This window comes from Eriocheir sinensis, chromosome 18 (assembly GCF_024679095.1).
Source record: "Eriocheir sinensis breed Jianghai 21 chromosome 18, ASM2467909v1, whole genome shotgun sequence".
NCBI lineage: Eukaryota > Metazoa > Arthropoda > Malacostraca > Decapoda > Varunidae > Eriocheir > Eriocheir sinensis.
In genome coordinates this window covers 9785881-9807318 of record NC_066526.1, presented here as the reverse complement: position 1 = coordinate 9807318, position 21438 = coordinate 9785881, and the positions used below count along the sequence as shown (strand labels likewise).

The following is a 21438-nucleotide window of genomic DNA, read 5'->3' as shown; positions in this document are numbered from 1 at the left end:
ATATATGGCATTCATGAAATCTTTCACCAAAGTGTGAAAGGATGTGTATATTGAGGTGACTCTTGTAATTGAAACCTTTATCACACATATGGCATTCATGAGGTCTTCCACAAGAGGATGTGGGTGTATTTGTTGAGGTCAGCCTTCCCAGGGAGTCTTTCCCCACATTCTTAGCACTCATGGTTTCCTTCACCAGTGTGTGCAAGGCAGTGTCTGGTGAACTTGCTCTCGGCCTTAAATCTTGTCACACAACTGACTCAGTCTTCCCTTTCCTTTGTGGCCGAGATGCCAGCAGCAAGGTGGTGGTGGTTCTCTTGATCCTCACAGTATTGGCAGCCTGCTGCTGGTGATCCTGCCCGGCCATGCAACATCCAGAGCACCAGTGCTTCTGCTACGAGGTGCTGGCAGGTCTTGCAGGAGGCTCTGGCTGTGACCCAGAGTCAGCAATGCACCGGGGAGCCCTGGAGGCAGAGGCTGTGAGGACAGTGCTGAGCACAGCACCAGCCTCAGACCCTCACTCCAGCAGCAGCACTAGCCTGGACGTGGAGACAGTTTTGTGCTGTGCTGGCCTCCACGTGTTAAACTGTTCTGGAAAGAAATAAAATTGTCAAGAAATGGGTTGTTGAATCAGATGGAGAGTTTGTCAAAATGTAATAAAGCAATGGGAAACAAATGTCAAAGCATGGGTCGCTGCAGCAGGTGGAGAAATGCAGTCAGTGTAATGTGGCATAGGGAAAATATATGCAAGATAAGGTAAGTGGAAAAACAGGTAAACTGTAATTTAACAATGGATACTAACAACAGGGGGGTGGAAGACCAAGGATGGAGTGGATGGAGGAGAAGACTGAAGGGAGAAGTGGAAGGATATACTGCACTACTATGCATTTCAGCGGTGGACAAACGGTGTTTTTTGCAGATATCTCCTAAACGAATCGTTGGATGAGTATGATATTTCAACACACTACCTTGAACATCCGTTCGTAATTTTTGGTTAACATACCACATTGCTATATATGTTATGTGAGGAGTTTACTCGTGAAAAATAACACAAAGCCGACGAGTCATGTTCACGCATTCGAATGAAAGTGTGCCCCCCCCCACACACCCAAACCATTCCTAACCACTACTACGTCTCCCTGTCTCGAAGTCCCCCCCCTCTTTATCCCTCCTCTCCTCTTCCTTGCTTCTCGCCTCCCTCACTCCTGTGCCCCTCCCTACTTCTCCCACTACTGTATTTATACATTATAATGTTCTGTAAGTGTGTATGTATAGATATGATTATTTCCTAAGAGTATGGTACAATTTCATGAAGGCAAGAAGTGGTTCACGTTGATAATTACTGTACAACAGCACGTTTACGTGTAGTATATAGGAGAGCCATGTTTGCAGTCGTTATGGTCAACCACGTGAACATGATGTGCTGGAATTACCTGTGACTTGGACCTTCTACTGTTAGGAAAAGTTGATACTCTTATTGCGTACTGTCTGCCTATTGATCATAAAAAGTGGTCCAGTTTATATATAATATTATTTTGTTGACTTGTTTGTTGTATATTCATGTTATCAAAAAATTATAAACTGCATATATTTTTCTTAATCTATACATATGTGTATAATGCGTAAAAGTCAGAGAGAGAGAGAGAGAGAGAGAGAGAGAGAGAGAGATTAACAGCGGAATTAGCTATTGCTTTAACGGTCGTTTGACCCAGTCTGGTTTTCATGTCCACATATACCAGCAATTGTATTAGATAATATTATTAATGTATGATATGTATGTACATACTGACGTATGTAACTATTATACCTATACGTATGTAATTACAATAGGGAAAAAAAATCACAGGTGGAAGGCTGATGGTGTGAGTCGGGGGAAGAGGGTCATGTGATACTGGGGTAGAGAAGGAGTGGTCTGGGGTTCTTCAGGGTGTTGTTGGTGGTGGTGGTGGGGTTAGACGAGTACCCCACACTCGTCCGATTCTGTGTAACACCTTTGATATGATGACTGGATTAGGCGTAATATCACTCAGTAAACTCCTCACATAACACATATAGCAATATGGTATGTTAACCAAAAATTACGAACGGATGTTCAAGGTAGTGTGCTGAAATATCATACTCATCCAACGATTAGTTTAGGAGATACCTGCAAAAAACACCGTTTGTCTGCCGCTGAAATGCATAGTAGGAAAGAAAGGGTGGTAGAAAACAGGTGGAAGAGTTTAAGAAAAGACCGCGAGTGGAAAGGTGGACTGAGCGACTTTAATAGGCTTTAATAAGTTTTTGGCTAGGAGATAAATTTTAGGTGGAATGGGTGGATATGAAGTGTGGAGGTAGAATTTTAAGGTGAGGGCTTGGTGGATTATACAAAGCATGAAGCGATGGTCTGCACAAGGCGGTGTCTCGCTGTTATTCTGTACGTTATCTATTTATGGAATATACACATTCATAATACGACTGCACGGTGTTATGAATGACTAGGGAAGACTCACGTAGGTCTCACTCTCGCGTGCTGCACAGCCAAGCAAAAGATATTATATGTAACGTAAACAAGAGAAAGAGAAAGAGAAAGAGAAAGAGAAAGAGAAAAAAGAGAAAAAGAGAGAGAAAGGGGTGGGGGGGTGGGGGGGTAGCGAGCTCCTCTGAGGAGAGTGATGGGGTGATGTGGCATTAGCGCGGCTCAGGGGAGCCGTGCCTACAGGCTCAAGTTAGATTCGATACACTATAGTGGATGGACATCAGAGGATGCTAGATGCTAGCACACAGATACTAGCATTAAAAACAGATTCTGTGTAACTCAAGATGCGGACTAGGTGGGGAGCAGGGGAGGAATGTTATCATTGCTAGCTAACAAACTACTACTAAGGTGGATGAGCAATAGGTAGAAAGGCAAGAGGATGCTAGTGGGTGGATGTGGAAATAAACCTTAAACATGGGTGGAATGATCTGGATTGGTGAGAAAGTAAACAATATGCAGGTAATTAACGACATTGCTCGCTGATTGGGTGGATGAGCATTGCACGGAAACGTGCTATTATAATGGAGGTACAGAAGAGGAAGCTGTTGGGTGGATGTGGACCTCAGGAATGGCTGGAATGAGTTAGGCTGGTTAGGATATAAGTAAACAATGTACACAGATACTAGCATTAAAACAGATCCTGACCCCGAAAACATCGCTCCCGAGCATCAACATAGATTCAGAGCCTTAACTTAACTACAGTGCACGACACTCACCGTCACCTGAACGACAAGTGTCTCCGCTGCCTCCACACCGTCCCCACAGCCTTCTCACGCCGGGATCTCTCCTTGACTGGCAACTGTTCGCCTTCCCTTCCTCCTCCCCTTCCTCTTGCGCTACCCCCTCCCCTCCCCCTTCCTCTAGGATTGGTTATTACCCCCCATTCTCCTTCTCCTTTCTCTTTCCTCTTTGACTACATAACTATCATTACTTCCTCCTCCGCTCCCTCTCCATAATATCATAATAAACCTTTTTCTCTCTCCTTCTCCAACTTCATAACTATAACTTCACTTCTGTTTCATAATTACCTCCTGTCCTCCTCCTCCTCCTTCTGCGCCTCCTCCTCCAAATATATAACTACCAATAATATTCACCTCTTCTTCCTCCTTCTTGTTCCTTAGTTACCTCCTACTCTCCTTAATACGTGCTGCTCCTCCAGCTACAAAACTATCCATAACTATCATTTCACTAATTCTCCCTCCTCCTCCTCCTCCTTCTTTTTTCCTCCCAGTTTCTTAATTACCTCCTCGTCCCCCTGTTCCTCCTCCATAATAACTTCATAACTTTTCGTCATTCTCAGATTGCACAATTATCGCTTCTCTCCTCCTTCATCCCCCTTTTCCTCTTCTTCCTAGTTCTTTCATTACCTCCTGTTCCTCCTTCAGCTCTCTCTCCTCGTCTTTCTCACACTACACAACTACCACAACTTCCTCCTGTTCAAGGCTAACCCTCGGACCCGCAGAGAAGGGCCAAAAGGGTCGGTGAAGGGAGGAGAGATGTTGTTGTTGTTTGATAAATTTATTAGGCAATAGCCTCAGACATTATGTACAAGATCAGCTGAATACAATTGTGATCAAGGGCGGATTTTAACTAAACCAATGGACACACACACACACACACACACACACACACACACACACACACACACACACCTATGAAAACCCCCCAAAACGAGGGTGGCGCACCAGGATTACATCAAGAGAGTCGTGGTTCAGGAGGTGGCGGCAGACAGCATCCAGCGGCTGTCCCTGGGATAGCAATCCACGAACAGTGGGGCAGGCCAGGCAGTAGTGTTCGATGGTGTTTGACAGTGGTGAGCGGCACAGGCGACGTTCGGTGAACACAGGCTCCCCCTCCACTCCGGCGACCTGCCACGGTGGACGGTAGCCTAACCGCAGACGTGCGGAAACAACATTGTGTCTCCGAACCATGAGGCCCCGGCGACGGTACGAGTACTTGTGGCGGCAGACGGCCTCATAGTGGTTGATGGTGATGCTGTGAGGCTTCTCTGTATCCCTACGACGCCGTGCAGGAAGAAAGGCGGCGGAGCGGACTCTGGAGAGGTTGCAGGGCAGGGAGAGAGGACGGGCATCACCACGTGGAGGTAGGCAGCAGGCTTCCTTGGCAAGGCGGTCAGCTGTGGCATTATGGCATAAACCCACATGAGATGGCACCCATAAAAATTTGACGTGCAACATACGAGCATTCATTAAAGATAAAAAGGACAGGATCTGTTGAACGACTTGAGGGTGGGTGGGATGGACAGCAGACAGGGACTGAAGGGCAGGCTTTGAATCACAAATAATAGCAGCATTTACTCCTTTGACAAACGAGACTGACAGCATCTAGTATGGCATACAGCTCACATAATGTGGAGCTGGAGTGGTCATGGAGGCGACGGCCAACCCAACCCCCAGGAGGCGGCTCCAAGTCAGGTGAGAAAACCGCACAACCAGCTGCACCGTCCGATTGCAGTGACCCGTCAGTGTAGAGACGGCGTGGAGCTGCGATGGAGGACGTCACTGTCGCTACGTGTTCCAGGGCCAACTGCAGCTGTAGGGGAGGCGGGTCCGACTTGGATGTAGGAGTTAAGCTGACCTCTGGCGTTGGCAACATCCACGGGGGCGGGCCAGGGGGCACGTCAGCAGCACGGACATCCAAATCAAGACTGCGAATCAAGGAAGAGACAGCTCGAATAAGGGTACGACCTGCGGGCAAGATAGGAGGAACAGGTCGAGCGGGTCCAAGCGACATCCTGATCAGCTGCGAGTAGTGGGGCGAGAGATGTGGGAGATGGAGGCACTTAACAGTGAGGCGAGTAACATTGGAATAAATTCTCTCGACCAAGGGTGGAAGACGTAGCTCGCATTGCATGTTTACAATCCTTGTAGACATGGGACACCCAAGAATAACTCTCAGCGCTCTGTTCTGAAATTTCTCCAAGGGCTCTAAAGTCGTTCGGGGAAGTTGTACCAAGGCAGGGGAGAGGTAATCAACGACAGAGCGAATAAAAGTAATATATATGGTCCTGGCCACAGGAATGGAGATGCCCGAAGAGTTGTTTGTGAGCCATTGGAGTGGTTGAAGCCGTCTCTGAAGGCGATCCAGCAAGTCACGAATGAGAGCACCGTAGGAGGTGGAAGAGCTGCAAGGTTGAGGCGAGCAGGGGCAGAGTACACATTGCATATCTGAAGGAGGCCACCCCCAAGCGTGATTTCAAAGAGCTGAAAGGTCGTGTCAGGATCTGTAGATGTGCAGAGAGGGCGGTGAGGCAAGGAACAATGAATGTACGTCAGGAGGCCATTCCTTACCATGTGGACGTACGGAACGTACCCTGTGAGAGGAGGAGCTTGCCCAGCGGGGAGCGGCCGACCTGGAAATGCCTCCTGTAGCAAAATGACGTTTGGATGGTGTTGATACACATAGGCCTTGAGCTGGGCAAGCTTGGCGTGGTTGGTGATGTCACAAACATTCCAAGATATGATATCAAGTTGGAAATTAGCGTCGAATCTTACCCTTTGAGAAGTGAGACCGGTGAGGAGTGGAGGTAGACGAGCAACCTGAGGGAGACATGGCAGAGGCAGGAGGTGTCTGGTAGAGCTTCTCAAGTCGAGCACAGATGGTATCCATTTTTTCTGTGAGGGAGGAGACTGCGGTGACGACGGCCTCCTGAGCTTCGACCATGGTGTTGAGCTTGGAGGCAGTAGCTGCCTGGGCGGCAACCAGCTCGTTGATCCTGGCGTCGAGGGCGGAGAAACGGTCCTCCATAGTAGTGACACGAGCCTGGAGGGAAGAAATGGCCTTGCGAAGTGCCACATCCTGTGGAGAGGCAGAGTCAGTGGGGTTAGCAGTCTTATTAGACAGCGGTGGCAGAGGTGGTGGTGACGCTGTCGAGGAGGTACGAAGCGGGGCCTGGCGCCGAGCACAGCCGTGCCACACGTTAACCCCCGGCTGAAGGCACCGTGGGCACTTCCAGAGGGACACATCCTTTGGTGGTTGAAGGTCGGAGGAGGTGGAAGCAGCTGGACGGGAACTCTCGTTCTTGACCGGGCATGTCCTCGTGTCGTGAGCAGCAGCACACCAGGCACACTTCGGTGAGGCAGAGCAGTACCTGGAGATATGGCCAACGCCCCAGCACCTGAAACACCAAGGCTGATCATTTTGGAGCTTACGCACCTCACAGGGGGGCAGACACGGAAGGAAGTCGAAGGCCATAGTGGGTGGAGGCGGGTCAGGAAGGCTCCACACCACAACAATCCTGTTAATGGGGGAGCCGTTTTGGATGAAGCGTCTTGCCGAGTAAACGCCTTGGTGACCCTCAGCAAGACGCGGGTCCACGTCAACAGGGTAACGGGTAAGGATGTAGCTGGGGAACTTGCGAGGCCTGTCAGGTGAGTCCATTGGGGTGAGAGGCAGCGACAGGAACTCCCCAGCCTGAACGCGGGAGATGATGTCAGTTCGCTGCCGGGAGATATAAACAAACCTGGAGGTGACGGCAGCCATCTTGACCTCGGCCATATCGCGCTGGAGGTGGAAGGCTTTAGTAACCTCCGACAACCATCGGACCTTCGTGTCGGTGGACGGGTTGCCAGGGAAGGATAGCTTGACATACGTGTCTCGTGGGGCGAAAGCTGGGAGGTTGGCGGATGTCCGGGAGGCGGCAGGGGTCGAGGCAACAGGAAGAGGCAGAGGAGGAGTCGTGTCAACACCCGTGGGGGCACTTTTTGCAGTCTTGGCCAGAGGGCGGAGGCAGTCCTCAGCGGCTGCGTCGTGTGAGTCGTCTGAGTCGTCTGCGGGCCGTTTGGTGGTGATCGGTTTACCATGGCTGGGAGTGGACGACGACAGGTGGGAGACAAGGTTCGGCAGCTCGGGCCAGTGGTTCACTGCGGGTGAGTCGTCTTCGTCAGACATGGCGAGGTCATTCTCGAGTGTAGAAGCCCCGGACTCGGAGTTATCCATCGAGGCAGGCAATGCCTCGATAGAAGGTGGGTGAAGCAACAAGGGCTTGCTGGCACAGTTCAGACTCCAGCAGACAACAGCTGTGTGTGAAGTCTCGAAGACTTGAACCACAGGTAGAATGCAGGAGGAGCGAGCGGAGGTCCGTACTCAACCAAGGTTGGAGCAGGAATGAAGGGAGGAGAGAGACCTGTTGATGATTGTTTTCCTTCACTATGCACGTATGGGCTGTAGACGAGCCCTGCAGAGGTGGACATGGGCAAGGGGAGTGTGTCAGGGGGTGTAGGCAACAGACCGGCTACAACTGCATCTGTTACTGAACAAGAGCGGTTGTGATGGTTGTGTAGACTAAGGAGTGGGTAGGGAAATGATGGTTGTGTAGGTTCAGGATGAGAAAAAAAAGGGAGAGGGTTATTAGGCATAACGGAAGTGGAACAGGGGAAGGAGGAGGAGGAGGATGTTGAGGTGAAGTGCTAGTTGTGCAGTTTAGGAATGAGGAAAAGTGAGTTGAGGCATTATGAAAGAGGAACAAGAGGAGTTAACGGAGAAACAAGAAAGAAGAAGAAGAGGAAGAGAGAAGGAAGATCGAAGTAGTGAAGTGATAGGTGTTTAGACTGTGTATGAGAAGACAGTTAAAATATTATGGAAGAGGAACAGGAGGAGGAGGAGATAATAAAGGCACAAAGAAGAAACGCTACCTCGCCTCTTTGTTTTAAAACTCGTTCAGTGACAGCCTCGTATTGATAAAAAGTCAGGCACACTAACACCGATTTATATGTGAGCACTTATAACTGGAATATATCCAATTTTATTATTGATTTCACGGAGTAGACATAATCTTACTCCACTCACTCAAAACCAAATATACTGCAAACGAAACCTTCAATTTTATTCACGAGACAACCCTTTATACTCACTACACAAGTGGTATTTCTTCCGTGAATTGCGTGTTGGAGGAAAGCGGCGTCATGACTGAGTTTAGAAAAGTGTTGGCATCAGAAAGCAGCCTCGGCCTATGATTTTTGTTATATTATCGTTACTGAACACTTCCGAATATCGCAGGTGTATTGTGTGGTGATGAAAACGTTAATCTTGAATGATATTCTCTCTCTCTCTCTCTCTCTCTCTCTCTCTCTCTCTCTCTCTCTCTCTCTCTCTCTCTCTCTCTCTCTCTCTCTCTCTCTCTCTCTCTCATTTCCTCTATCCTTTTTTAACCTTTTATTTCCTCTTCGTCTCCTCTCTCTTCCTTTCCGTCGCTGCCTGTGTATACATCCAATGAAAGTAAGTTAAGGAAACCATGCCTCCTTTTTTCTTCATATCCTGATGTATGTATCCTGTGGATTTCAAGGCCCAAGTTGGAATAGGTAAAATACAAAAAAATATTTCAACGTCATCGCTATATCTCAAAACCATGATTTTGCACTTTAAAAAATATCTCTTCGGTTGAACTTTTTGTTGTACACATATCTTCTACTGCAGCTTATGAAAGTATGTGTAAGGGATAGGGTCTGCTATCGGGAGGAGATACGCTTAGAACATAAGGAATTTAACATGGGATTTGAGATTTTACAACCCACCTTAAAAAAAAAAACTTTTTATTGAAAAATAAAGATGTAATACTTTCGCTCTACAATAGTTTAGTCAGACCCCACTTGGAATATGCGGCACAGTTTTGGTCTCCCCACCATGCAAAGGCCATTGCTAAATTAGGTGTTCAACGTCAGGCAACAAAAATTATCCCTTCCTTGCGCAACAAACCTTTACGAAGAAAGACTTTCCGAACTTAAAACATGATTGTTCTCTCTTGAGAAACGTTGCCTCCGAGGAAAACTGATCAAATGTTTTAAACTACTTAATGGATTCACGAATGTGGACAAATCAACATTGTTTATGATCGATGACACTTTGTGAACAAGGAATAATGGCACAAAACTTAAATGTAGGCAAGTAAATTCAGACTGCACCAAATTTTTCTTCACCAACGTTGTAGTGTAAGAATGGAATAAACTCCCACCTTCAGTGATCTAGTGTAACACGATTGACTCCTTTAAAAAACAAGCTCGACCGACACTTCTTTCAACCTAATATTAACTAGAGTTGAAATGCAAAGTTTTGGAGCCATCTGATTAATGTAGAATCACTTAGGTTTAAGGACAGACCACCTAGTCTGGACCATGGGGTCTGTGTGGTCTGATTTTCTATGTAAATCTATGTAAAGTCTCTCTCTCTCTCTCTCTCTCTCTCTCTCTCTCTCTCTCTCTCTCTCTCTCTCTCTCTCTCTCTCTCTCTCTCTCTCTCTCTCATGGTTGGGTAGAGATGGTTGTCTGAATGTGAAATGAGATAATCTTCATTTTGCTTTCATAATCGAACCTTATTTTTTTTTTATCAATTCGGAGAACCTGACAATTATCAACATTAAATGGAGAACCTGATATTTTATGAAAATCTTCTTAGAGGCTTTGTCTTCATCGGTGAGGACATAATTACCAATCTTTGTGTCGTCAGCAAATTTACTAATAAGATTACCGAGTAACGTCAACGCCATAGATATAACTGGACAAAGAACCGTGCCCTGAGGGACATCACTATTGACGGGCGCCCACTCTTGAGTTAGGTCCATCTATCATTACTCTTTGCTATCTGTTGCTCAACCAATATGCGATCCATTAGCATACTTTACCGTCAATACCTAGCTGCTTTATAAAATAAAGTAATTTATGGTTTCACAAATCAAACGATTTATGAAAATCAAGGTAGACTACGTCCAGTGACTTGGTTACGTCACAAGCTGCGAAAGAGATCGTTATTAAAAGTTAAATAGATTCAACAAATATGTTCTCTTATTACGGACGCCATATTGAGAATCCTTAACGAGTGGCTTTCAAGGTAACTCACAATTTTGTCTGAAATATGCTCTCGAGTAGCTTATCTATTAAAGAAGTTTGACTAATGGACCTATAATTCTTAAAAATCCGTGTTACGTTTTTCATTTTCCAATCTCACACACACACACACACACACACACACACACACACACACACACCGAAGACTGAAGAAGCTGGGGACACCCGCGCGTGAGCTGGCGAGTGTGTACTCCACCTTCATACTCCCTTGGCTCACGTACGCGTCCCCTGCTTGGTCATCTTCCCTCAACGCCACTCAACGCAATCAACTCGAGCGGGTGCAGAAAAGGGCGGTGCGGCTGATCCTGGGGACCAGCTACACCACCTACCAGGAGGCCCTCCCCGCTCTGCAGCTCACCACCAACACCTCCTCCAGCAGTTCGCTACCAAACTCCTTCACCACCCACGACATTGGAACCTGCTCCTCCCGGTAGCTCCCCCTCCCCGCCACAATGTCCGACACCACAACAAGCTGCTCCCCATACGTGCGCGTATTGACAGGTATAAGAACAGTGCAATACCAACAATAGTGAAAATCCTGAACACATAGACTCTTTACTCCTAAGTTAATTTTAAGTTTGTAGTTTTAATGATCTCCCCATATAATATGTATATTTTCAGCTCTCGAGCTGCTTCTCCCTAAATGAACCGTATATTATTATTATTATTATTATTATGAACACACACACACACACACACACACACACACACACACACACACACACACAAACACACGCACATATACACTAACACCCAATCCAACACCCACACACAATCACGCAAAAATGCACACAAATTCAATCTCTCTCTCTCTCTCTCTCTCTCTCTCTCTCTCTCTCTCTCTCTCTCTCTCTCTCTCTCTCTCTCTCTCTCTTGCCGTCAAATATTTAAATCTATGATTATATGCGCGCACACACACACACACACACACACACACACACACACACATAACACACACACACACACACACACACACACACACACACACACACACGCACACACACATTGCCTTATTTGGACTTATCTTTAATCCCGGCCTCTCATTTGTCTCGCCCACGAGTGTCGCTTTCAAAAATAAATAATAAACTAGACGCATAGCACTCGGAGAGTGCACACCTCCGCCAAAGATCGTCCAGAAAATTGGTATGGGCATCGACTGTGATTCTATGCATCATATGGAAGCATTTGTTTCGAAATTTGATAAAATTCTATTTTTCTGGAAACTTTGACCTTGGGCGAGCTTTTCAAGGTCAAGGTCAAAGGTCAAGATCAAGGCCGTGCAAGGTGCATCATATGGAGGCATTTGCTTCGAAATTTGATGTCTATTTTATGGAAACTTTGACCATGGGCGAACTTTTCGAGATCAAGGTCAAGGTCAAAGGTCAAGGTCAAGGCCATGCAAGGTGCGTCTGTCCATGAGCTAAAATATGAACTGAGTCTAAAGTCTCTACGATGAAGAGAACCGAAGTTATGGCCAATCTGACCTTTTGTGCGACCTAGACCTTGACCTTTGACCTTTGACATAAAAAAATAATGGGTTCTATTCTGGATGGACACGAAACTTTCCTGAAAAAATTGGTTGAGATATATGCAAAATTGTGCACAGGAGACTGTTAACGAACAAACAAACAAACAAACAAATAAACATACTGACCGGACCGACAATATAACCTCCTCCCAATTTCTTTGGTGTAGGTAATTATTCGCCGAAACGAAGGCAAAAAACAGTCGTTCCCTCGCCGCCGCGCCGCTTTGCCGCTCGTTGCACGGAATGGAAACGATAAACGCGACGCAAGGCGGCGAGAAATAAGGAACATAAATGCGTTCTAAGGAAATACGAGCAGCAACGGAACTGATGAATTGATGCGCGAAGTTAAATAGGTAATAGTAATAATAAGAGAGTTATATAATGATGGAATGGAAATATAATATATAATTCCCTTATTCCCTTCGTTTCACTCCTTTTATTTTTATTTATTCCTTATAATTTTCCTCTTATCTATTTATCCCTTATCTATAATAAGGGATAAATAGATAAGAGGAAAAATATAAGGAATAAATAAAGATAAAAGGAGTGAAACGAAGGGAATAAGGGAATGAAATATTAGGAAGTGAAATAATAATGAAATGGAAATATGTGATAAGAATGATAGGAAAAGGGATAAAGAGATGCAATGAAAAAGAGAGTATAACACGCAAACAATGAATGGATAAGGAAACTGAATAATGAAATGGAACTATATTATAAGATCGACAGGTTAGGCAAACCTGTGTTGCTTCTTACATTTACAGTTCCGAATTTCTCACGCGTTCTTTTTCTGCGCCACCGTTTTAGTTTCCTTCTTCACACTCGATAAGTTTATATATTTTTTTCACGGTTGTCCGAACATACTTACATTTACAGATTTTCTTGCTCGTTTTTCCTGCGTTTCTCAGTCCCGTCACAATGGTTTCACCTTGCTCCCTCTTTCCCCTTACATTAGCCTCCCTCTCTATCATCTTTGTCAGCCTCGTTGCCTTCCTTTTTTTTTTTTCTCACTAAAGGTTTGTCTCCACACTACACTTCCTCCGTTCCTTTCCATCCTTCACCCCTGCATCGTCTGCCTCATTTTCTCCTGTCATCAATTCGTCTGCTAGCTTCCCTTGTTATCCTCCACTTAATCATTGTTTCGTTTCCTTCCCATCACTTTCATAACGTTTTTCTGTCGCACTCTCTAGTTTCCCTTCATCTTCCTTACACTCCCCATCCTTTCTCCTCACTCTCTTTCTCCCTCACCATCCTTATTTAGTGTACCAGCCTCCCTTCTCACTCTCCTCAAAATCGTTTCTTTCATTACTTTCTTCCACCTCTTCCTCTTCCATTCCCTTCTCCTCTGACGGTAATTTAGCTCTCTATTTAATTCCCTGTAGTCTCTTTCACTTCCTCCACTCACCATGCCTCTTCGTTTCTTTTATTACATCTTTCATTTTCTTCGTTCTCTCTTCTCTTACATCCCACTTGATCTTCCTTCAGTATCTTTCTCTTCCTCCATGATTTTACTTCTCTGCCTCATCCACTCGCTAACACCCTCGTCATTATTATATATCTGTATCATTTCCTACTGCTCTCATCAACGTTCACTCTCTTCTCGCTTCAGCATCCTTCCCTCCCCCCTCACCATCTTTTCACCTCCATATATCACTCCCCATGCCATCTTTTCATCTCCCCCTTTCATCTTTCCTCCCCTCACTATCAATTTTCATCTCCAGCTTCACTCCCTCCCTTCCTCCTGGCTTGCTATCTACTCCCTTATCTCCGTACACTATAATTTAATTTCGCAGCCTCACTCCCTTCCATTCTCTCGCTGCAGCATAAGTATCACCTCAACCTGATTTCTCACGTATCGTCAGCTCCACACACAACATGCCCTGACTACCGACATTCCTATGCATACAGGATTCCCTCCTCCTCCTCCTCCTCTTTAATGTCATGCCACAGTACCTTCAGCCTAAATAATACTCTATCCACGTTGCAAGTAAAGTCCTGCCGATGCTAGGCTACTAACCACCTGTAAGATTTAACCTTTCCAGCATCCCACCAATCACATGCAATCTGAGTTAGAGAGTGGGCGTATCTTGCTTGTGGATTGGCCAATGGTATGCGGTTGTTTAAGAGAAGGGGAGGAGCTTATTTGTCGAGTTAATGTGAATAGAGTATCGTACCTTTAACCGGAATGCTCAGATGCTTTTTACGTAGTTTCGTGTGGCAGTTGTCATTTGAGCTCCGTATTTCGCTTCACCTTTTGAATATTCTGAAACTTTTTTCTTTTTCCGGGGCTAATGTGGACGTTGGGTTGTGTCATTCGTTCACTGCTTATTATTTTACTTTTTTTCCAGTTTCGTTAGTGCGTGTCTTTGTCTGTATCTTTTGGTGTGATTGATTCCATATTTTTGTTGATTATTTTCGATTCCTTGACAGTCACTTTTTTCATGGTTGCTTATTTCCTTGATTCTTTAGTATGTCTCACCACTCCAAGTATTATTTTTTTTATTTTCTTGAGTGTTGGATTAAGATATGTATATTAACGGAAAGAAATATGTTAGTGAATTAATTTAGCCGTGTGTGTGTGTGTGTGTGTGTGTGTGTGTGCGCTTAACTTCTGCCCTACAGACGCCTGAGTGCAGCGAGTTTACCGTAAAAAGCTCAAGAGTTGGCGGCTTAAGTTTTCAAGTTGTCTTGGACGGCTGAGTGGCGGCCACGGCTGGCAGGAGACGCCACACACACACACACACACACTAACTGACTAACTTGCCCAGGGACACATGGAAAGGAAGGGAAGGGAAATAAAGGAAAGGGCAGGTAGGGGAATGAAAGGGAAGGGAAGGGCAGGGAGGAGAAGGGAAGGGAAAGGTAGGGAAGGACGGGAGGGTAAGGGCAGGGAGGGGAGGAGAAGGGGAAGGTAGGGAAGGGAAGGGAAGGGAAAGGAAGGGAAGGGAAGGAAAGGGAAGGGAAAGGCAGGGCAGGGCAGGGGAAGGGAGGGAAGGGCAGGGAAGGGAAAGGCAGGGCAGGGCATGGCATGGCAGGGCAGGGCAAGGAATGGAATGGAAGGGCAGGGAAGGGAGCAAGGGGCGGCCGGTTTAAAAAGGCCCGAACGAAGGGGACGCGCGAGGCGGAGGAGATTAAGTAAAACAGAAACAGATGAGGCGAAGGGCGACGAGGCGGACGGTGCGCTGAAAGGCCGGACTGGGACGATACTGCCGCTGTTGTCACTGTTGTTGTTGTTATTATTATTATTATTATTATTATTATTATTATTATCATTATAGGTGGTGGTGGTGGGGGTGGGAGAGGAGGGTGAGAACGAAGGAAAAGGGGAAAAGAGGGGAGTAAAGGATATAGGATAAAGGGAGGCGAGAAAGGGAAGGAAAAAGAGGGTAAAAGGGAGAGAGAAAAAGAGAAGGATGAGAGAAGGGAGAGGAGGCGAGTGGGAACGATAGAGGGAGAGGCGTAAAAAGAGGTTGGGAATAAAGGAGAGGGAAGGGAAGGAAAGTGGGAAAAAAAGATGAAAGGGTAAAGGGGAAAAGTAAGGGAAGCTAGGGAGAGGGAAAGAGGAAAGTGAGAGGGCGGAAACAAGCAAAGGGGGAAAAGAGAGGAAGGGAGAATAAGTATGAAGAGGAGAGAGAGGCGAGAGGTGAAAACGAGGAGAATAAGGGAGAGAGGGAAACAGAGAGGGATGGGAGAGAGTAGGAACGAAGAGAGTAGAAAAAGAGGTAAGGAACAATAGTAAGGAAAAAAGAGGGAGGGAAGAGAAAGGGAGAGGGGAGAAGGAGAAATCGAGAGGGGAAAGTTGGAAGAACAGAACACAGGAGCGAAAAAAGAGAGACGGAAAGGAAGAAGGAATCGAGAGAAGGAGAGGGAGAGGGGAAAGACGAGAAAAAAATCCAAAACAAGAAAAAAAGGCATAGACAGACAGGAACGAGGAAGAGGGAAAAGCGAGGGCGAGAAGAGCAGAGGAGACACTTTAAACACATCAAATGGAATCAATGGGGAGCGAGATAAACTTTCCTAACACTTTACACCTGAGGAATACGGAAACTCGCTGATTGCATGTAGGATTTCCCTCCTTTCCCTCCCCTCAGCTCACCTGACGCAATAGACAAAAAGGAAATAGATAAGGTGGAACCAAGTAAAAAGGAAAAACGTGCAACGTCTCTCTCTCTCTCTCTCTCTCTCTCTCTCTCTCTCTCTCTCTCCAGTCGTTTTGTTTTCCCAGATCATCCTCGCGTATATTTTGTCAGTTTTGTTTCCTTTTATTTACATCCGTCTTTCAATCCATCCATCTGTCTATGTTGGTCTAGCATTTATCAGGCGTCTTTTTTTGTCACATTGTTTAGTTTAGTTTATGGGGAAAAATTAAAGGTGGGAAAAAGGAAAAAGAACAAAATTTAAATGGGACAAAAAATAAACATAAATCTAGCAAAACAAGAATTGGGGGGAAATGACATGAAGAAAGTTGACAAAAAAAGATTTACGAGTGATGAAGAGAAATTACAAGTATGGAATTCATAAAGGAACCAACGACAAATAAAATTGAACGAAAGAACAAAAACAAAAAACACGATAATCAAACACCAAAAAAAAAAAAAAAAGAAACGAAGGAACACACAGATAAGAGAAACACAAAGGCGAAACTAAAAAAAAAAAGTATATTACAAAAAAATAAAATAAAATAGGAAACACAAAAAACAATAAAAAATTGAAGTAATGGAAAAAAAGTAAAAAATGAAAAAAAGAAGCAAAACTGTCAGGGATAAAAGCTTTCCACAACTTTCTCCCTGAAATCCCCACACTTCGAAATATACACCAAAGGGACCTGACACCACCCGCGTATTTCACTTCATTTTCAGTCTCGCCTGACCTCCTCAAAGGGACGGACGTTGACCTTGCTGCTGGCCGGCATCAAACCTAAACCTTGCTTTTCACCTCGTCTGATGAACCGACACTTGTTATTTTGTGTGTAAATACGCCTTCTCAGAAATCGAACGATTAACTGTGCTTGTTTACTTGTCTTATTTAGCACCACTCAACCTAATTAATTAACGTCTAACTCAGTGCTGTGACGCGTCTAACTAGTGTTTGAAGTGTTGCGAGGATTACCTTACAGTGAGAGGACTTCCTTGCTGCAAGCACGAGCGGATCAGTTGTATATCGACTTTTTGTGTTTCCTGTCTGTCCTCAGTAGGATTACAACTACACGACCTAACACAGCACCCAGTGAAAGACAGTGAACTTCTTATGTCTTACTAACGTAGAAAATCTGTCACTAACGTAGAAGTACAAAGCTCGACCCGTATACCAGCACACCTGTTTTGAAAAGGAGGAAAAGTTTAATCTCCCGGAGAATTTTAATCCCAGAGGGAAAACACGTGTGGGCCCTCATAGATCCCACACCTCAAACTCTCCATCGTGACTCGACTGATTTAAAGCCACCTCCCTCCAGGTGTTCACCATAGCCCACGCGGATACAAAATTCATCTTAACTGTAAAGCTCACCGTTATATCGTCTTGCAACAGTAAATAACAAAAAGTAATCACGCCATACAACTATTTCAATTGCTGTAATTGTTCAAAAAAATATGCTGCGATTCACTACCAAACCAGCGACTCGATGTGTAGGTACTTTGTCTTAGACTTACGTATTCAGGCACTACAACCAACCAACGAGGATCTACAACGCTCCAATGCGTTATTATGGGATATCGTGACGTCATTCCCAACACTCCCTACTCCTCCTTCTTCTTCTTCTTCTTCTTCGTACTCCGAAATTCTGACCCGATCACATACCTCCTCCTCCTCAGCCCCTTCCATTTCTCATCCCTCCCCCGCCTCCTCCCTTCCCTCCTCCACCTCATCACCACTGGCCGCCAACACCCCCCCTTCTTCACCCCCCACCTTATTCTGCTCCCGACAAAACTTTACCACCAACACCGCCATCACCCCCGCCCCCTCCCCCACCCATCCCACCATCACCACCACGACCTACTCTTCCTCCTCCTCTTCCTCTTCCTCACTCTTCTCTTCCGCCCCTTCCTCCCCCTCCACCTCTGCCCCCTCCTCATACATTTCTTCTCCCCCCTCCTCCACATCCTCAACATCCTCCTCCTCTACACGCCCCCAGCCAACTCCTTCCGCCTCTTCCTCCTCCTCCGCCTCTGCCCCCTCCTCATACATTTCTTCTCCCCCCTCCTCCACATCCTCAACATCCTCCTCCTCTACTCCTCCCCAGTCAACCCCTTCCGCCCCTTCCTCCTCCTCCGACTCTGCCCCCTCCTCATACATTTCTTCTCACCCCTCCTCCACCTCCTCAACATCCTCCTCCTCTACTCCCCCGCAGTCAACCCCTTCCGCCTCTTCCTCATCTTCCCTTGACTCCCCCTTGTCCCTCCCCTCTACCAGCCCTCCTAACGCCTCCACGTCCAGTCGCCACCACACTCCCACTGCTCACTACTCATCCATTAGACGCCACAAGACCATTCTTCCTGCCGTGGTCTGCGTAGATCAGACACAGTTTCGGGGCACAGACAAGCTGAAAACATCTGTTAGACTTGTAGGGGACTCGCTGGTTAGAGGTCAATTAACGGGATTCTGCGGCAGGAATACAGAGACGCGGAGGCGTTATTGTATTCCGGGAGCCAAATTGGACGACATTACTTCAGCTGTCGATGCTGTCACGGAACTCGCGAAGGAAGACAGTTTATCTGATTCACGCGGGGACAAATGACGTTCAGTCTACTCAAACTCAGGCCCTACTATCAAAATACCGTCAGGTCATTCGGCGATACAAGACCAAGTCCCCTCACGTCATTGTCTCTGGAATTCTACCCAGAATCAGCGCTTACGCCGGCTTCAACAGCAAAGCGAGCAACATCAATACTAGTCTGAAGGAAATTTGTGACGACGAAGGCGTGGCGTTTACAAATGCCTGGCACCACTTCTTTGAGCGCCCAGACTTGTTTTGGAACGATGGACTACACCTGAATGAGGTTGGTTCGGCGCGTTTCGGGAGGCTTCTGGACGAGGCAGTGAAAAGTTTTTCGAAAAGCCTTTCAAAAAACGGCGGGCGAGGACGGGGCAAAGGCAGTCCTTGATCAACCAACCCGTAGCGTCAGTGCGACTCACAAGAAATTGTGTAACTAACGACGCCTCCGACAAGCGAACTGGTACAACTCGTCACGGCCACATTTCTATCATGTACACAAATGCACGTAGTTTAATACCAAAAAAGGACGACATTAGGGCGTATATTGCAACAGACAAACCAGATGTAGTAGCCATCACAGAGACTTGGGCCAACCTACACATCTAGAATCCGAACTGTTATTCCCTGGGTACGAAAGCTTCCACAAAAGTCGAAAGCACAAGAAAGGAGGAGGAGTAGTTTGCTACGTAAAAAGTACATTCCCTGCCATAAAAATAGACAAACAGGACGCAGAGAAATACGATTCTGTCTATGTGGAAATAACCGCAAATAACAAGAAACTAACACTTGCAACCGTATACAGGCCTCCGAAACAACAGGCAGACGATGACACTGCCCTCTACGAAGAGATTCACTCTCTAACACAAAGCAAGGAAGCAATTGTAATTGGGGACTTTAATTGCCCTAACATTGACTGATGACTGGAGATCAAGAGGGTAACAGGCTTATAGAAATGGGGGAGGACTCGTTCCTCACTCAAGTTGTAACTCAACCAACAAGAGAAAACAATCTGTTGGATCTGGTATTAGTAAACGACCCCGACCTCATTCGCGACTGTACAGTTGGTGAGAAACTTAATGGGTGCGATCACCACTTAATCCGTTTTAATATCAACATATGTCACAAACTCGTAGATAATCCGTCAGTGATACCAGATTACAAAAAAGGAAATTTCAACTTTGCCCGTGCGCTGCTTCCCCCTACGACCTGGGACCAACTTGGCATCACCGACAATACAATCGACAACGCGTGGAATGTCTTCAAAGATAAGCTGTTGCAGGTAGAGAAGGCTACAGTGCCTACGAAATCCAGGCGAGTAAATGGGGCCGTAGATCCACCGTGGATGACCAGAGGAATAAAAAGGGCAGTAAACCTAAAAAAAAGGAATTATAATTTGATGAAAGAGAATGCTACGGCCGAAGCCAGCACACAGTACCACAACAGCCTCAGAGTTTGTCGCAGCCTTATTCGGAGTAGCAAACGCAACTATGAAAAGCAAATAGCGCGCGAAATCAAAACTAACTCCAAGAAATTCTTCACGTACATAAGATCGAAAAAGAAAATTAAAATTCAATATTGGTCCCCTGACAGACGAGACTGGATCTATAACTCAGGACAGTAAACAGATGGCCAGAATCCTCAACAGTAACTTCGCATCCGTATTCACAGTCGAGGACATCGAAACCATTCCCGAGGGTCCTGAACCGCCGAGTGAGATCACGCCGCTGGAAACTGACTCAATATGCGACCAAGAAGTAAAAAAGTACTTGGACAAACTCGACACGAACAAGTCAACGGGACCCGACAGTTTGTCCCCGCGGTTATTAAAAGAGCTTAAACAACAAATACTTCAACCACTCACTAACATATTCAACCGGTCAGTTCAACTAAACAAGGTCCCGGAAGACTGGAAGATGGCGAACGTAACACCGATTTTCAAAAAAGGAGACAAAAGCGTTGCATTAAAATACAGGCCCATAAGTTTGACATCAGTGGCAGGAAAAATGCTCGACAAGATTGTTAGAGACAAACTTGTTGAGTTTCTAGAAAACAATAATGTATCTCCGACACCCAGCATGGCTTCGGAAACAAGCGCTCCTGCCTAACGAATTTATTAGACTTCTTCCAAGGTATATATAAAAACTGGGATGCCCACATCCCCAGTGATGTTATATACCTGGACTTTCAGAAAGCCTTCGACAAGGTACCGCACGAGCGACTCCTTAAGAAACTGCACTCGGCGGGCATCGGAGCCAATCTGATCGCGTGGATAAGAGATTGGCTCACCGACAGAAAACAACGAGTACAACTCAACGGACAGCCTTCCGACTGGCTTCCAGTCACTAGTGGAGTGCCTCAAGGGTCAGTGCTGCGACCCATCCTCTTTATCATATTTATCAATGACCTAGAGTCAGGACTCAAATCCACAATATCGAAATTTGCAGATGACACCAAGGTGGGTGGAGAGGCCCTCACAAAGACCGACTGCGAAATCATTCAGAAAGACCTCAATCACATTATCGAATGGTCGGAAAAATGGCAAATGTCTTTTAATGTTGACAAATGCAAAGTCATACACATTGGGTCCCAAAATAGTAGCCACACATACATCATGAATGGGATACCTCTGCAGGCGATGCAGGAGGAAAGGGATCTTGGAGTCACTATCAGCAGCGACCTGAAACACGCGAATCACTGTAAAAAAGCATACAACAAAGCCAACACTGCTCGGGTTCATGGCGAGGAACTTCGAGTGTAAAACACCAGACGTGATGCTATCCTTGGATAATTCCATGGTAAGACCTAACCTCGAGTATGCAGTACA

The 21438-nt window shown here is 46.0% G+C and overlaps 2 protein-coding genes across 3 annotated transcripts in view; both read right to left on the bottom strand.

Annotated features, from left to right (window-relative positions):
- The window catches only part of LOC127000285 (zinc finger protein 300-like), a 48827-nt gene extending 45542 nt beyond the window's left edge, over nt 1-3285 (bottom strand). For both annotated transcript variants that reach the window (XM_050863811.1, XM_050863813.1), the window contains exon 1: nt 3232-3285. The gene's annotated coding sequence lies outside the window, so the exon portion shown is untranslated. The remainder of the gene's footprint in view (nt 1-3231) is intronic.
- A 754-nt stretch (nt 3286-4039) lies between these two features.
- On the bottom strand, nt 4040-5567 carry LOC127000456 (uncharacterized). Its single transcript, XM_050864181.1, has 2 exons — nt 4882-5567; nt 4040-4652 (listed from the first exon to the last, which is right to left on the bottom strand). Exons 1-2 carry the CDS (start codon nt 5408-5410, stop codon nt 4168-4170), a joined length of 1014 nt encoding a protein of 337 aa, XP_050720138.1. The 5' UTR covers nt 5411-5567; the 3' UTR covers nt 4040-4167.
- Nucleotides 5568-21438: the final 15871 nt, after the last annotated feature.

Excerpts from the sequence above, each read along its gene's own strand:
- LOC127000456 (XM_050864181.1), bottom strand. The coding sequence starts at position 5,410 with ATGTCTACAAGGATTGTAAACATGCAATGCGAGCTACGTCTTCCACCC. Across the intron at positions 4,653-4,881 it reads CCACTCCAGCTCCACATTAT|CTGACCGCCTTGCCAAGGAA; the intron begins GTGAGCTGTATG and ends ATAATGCCACAG.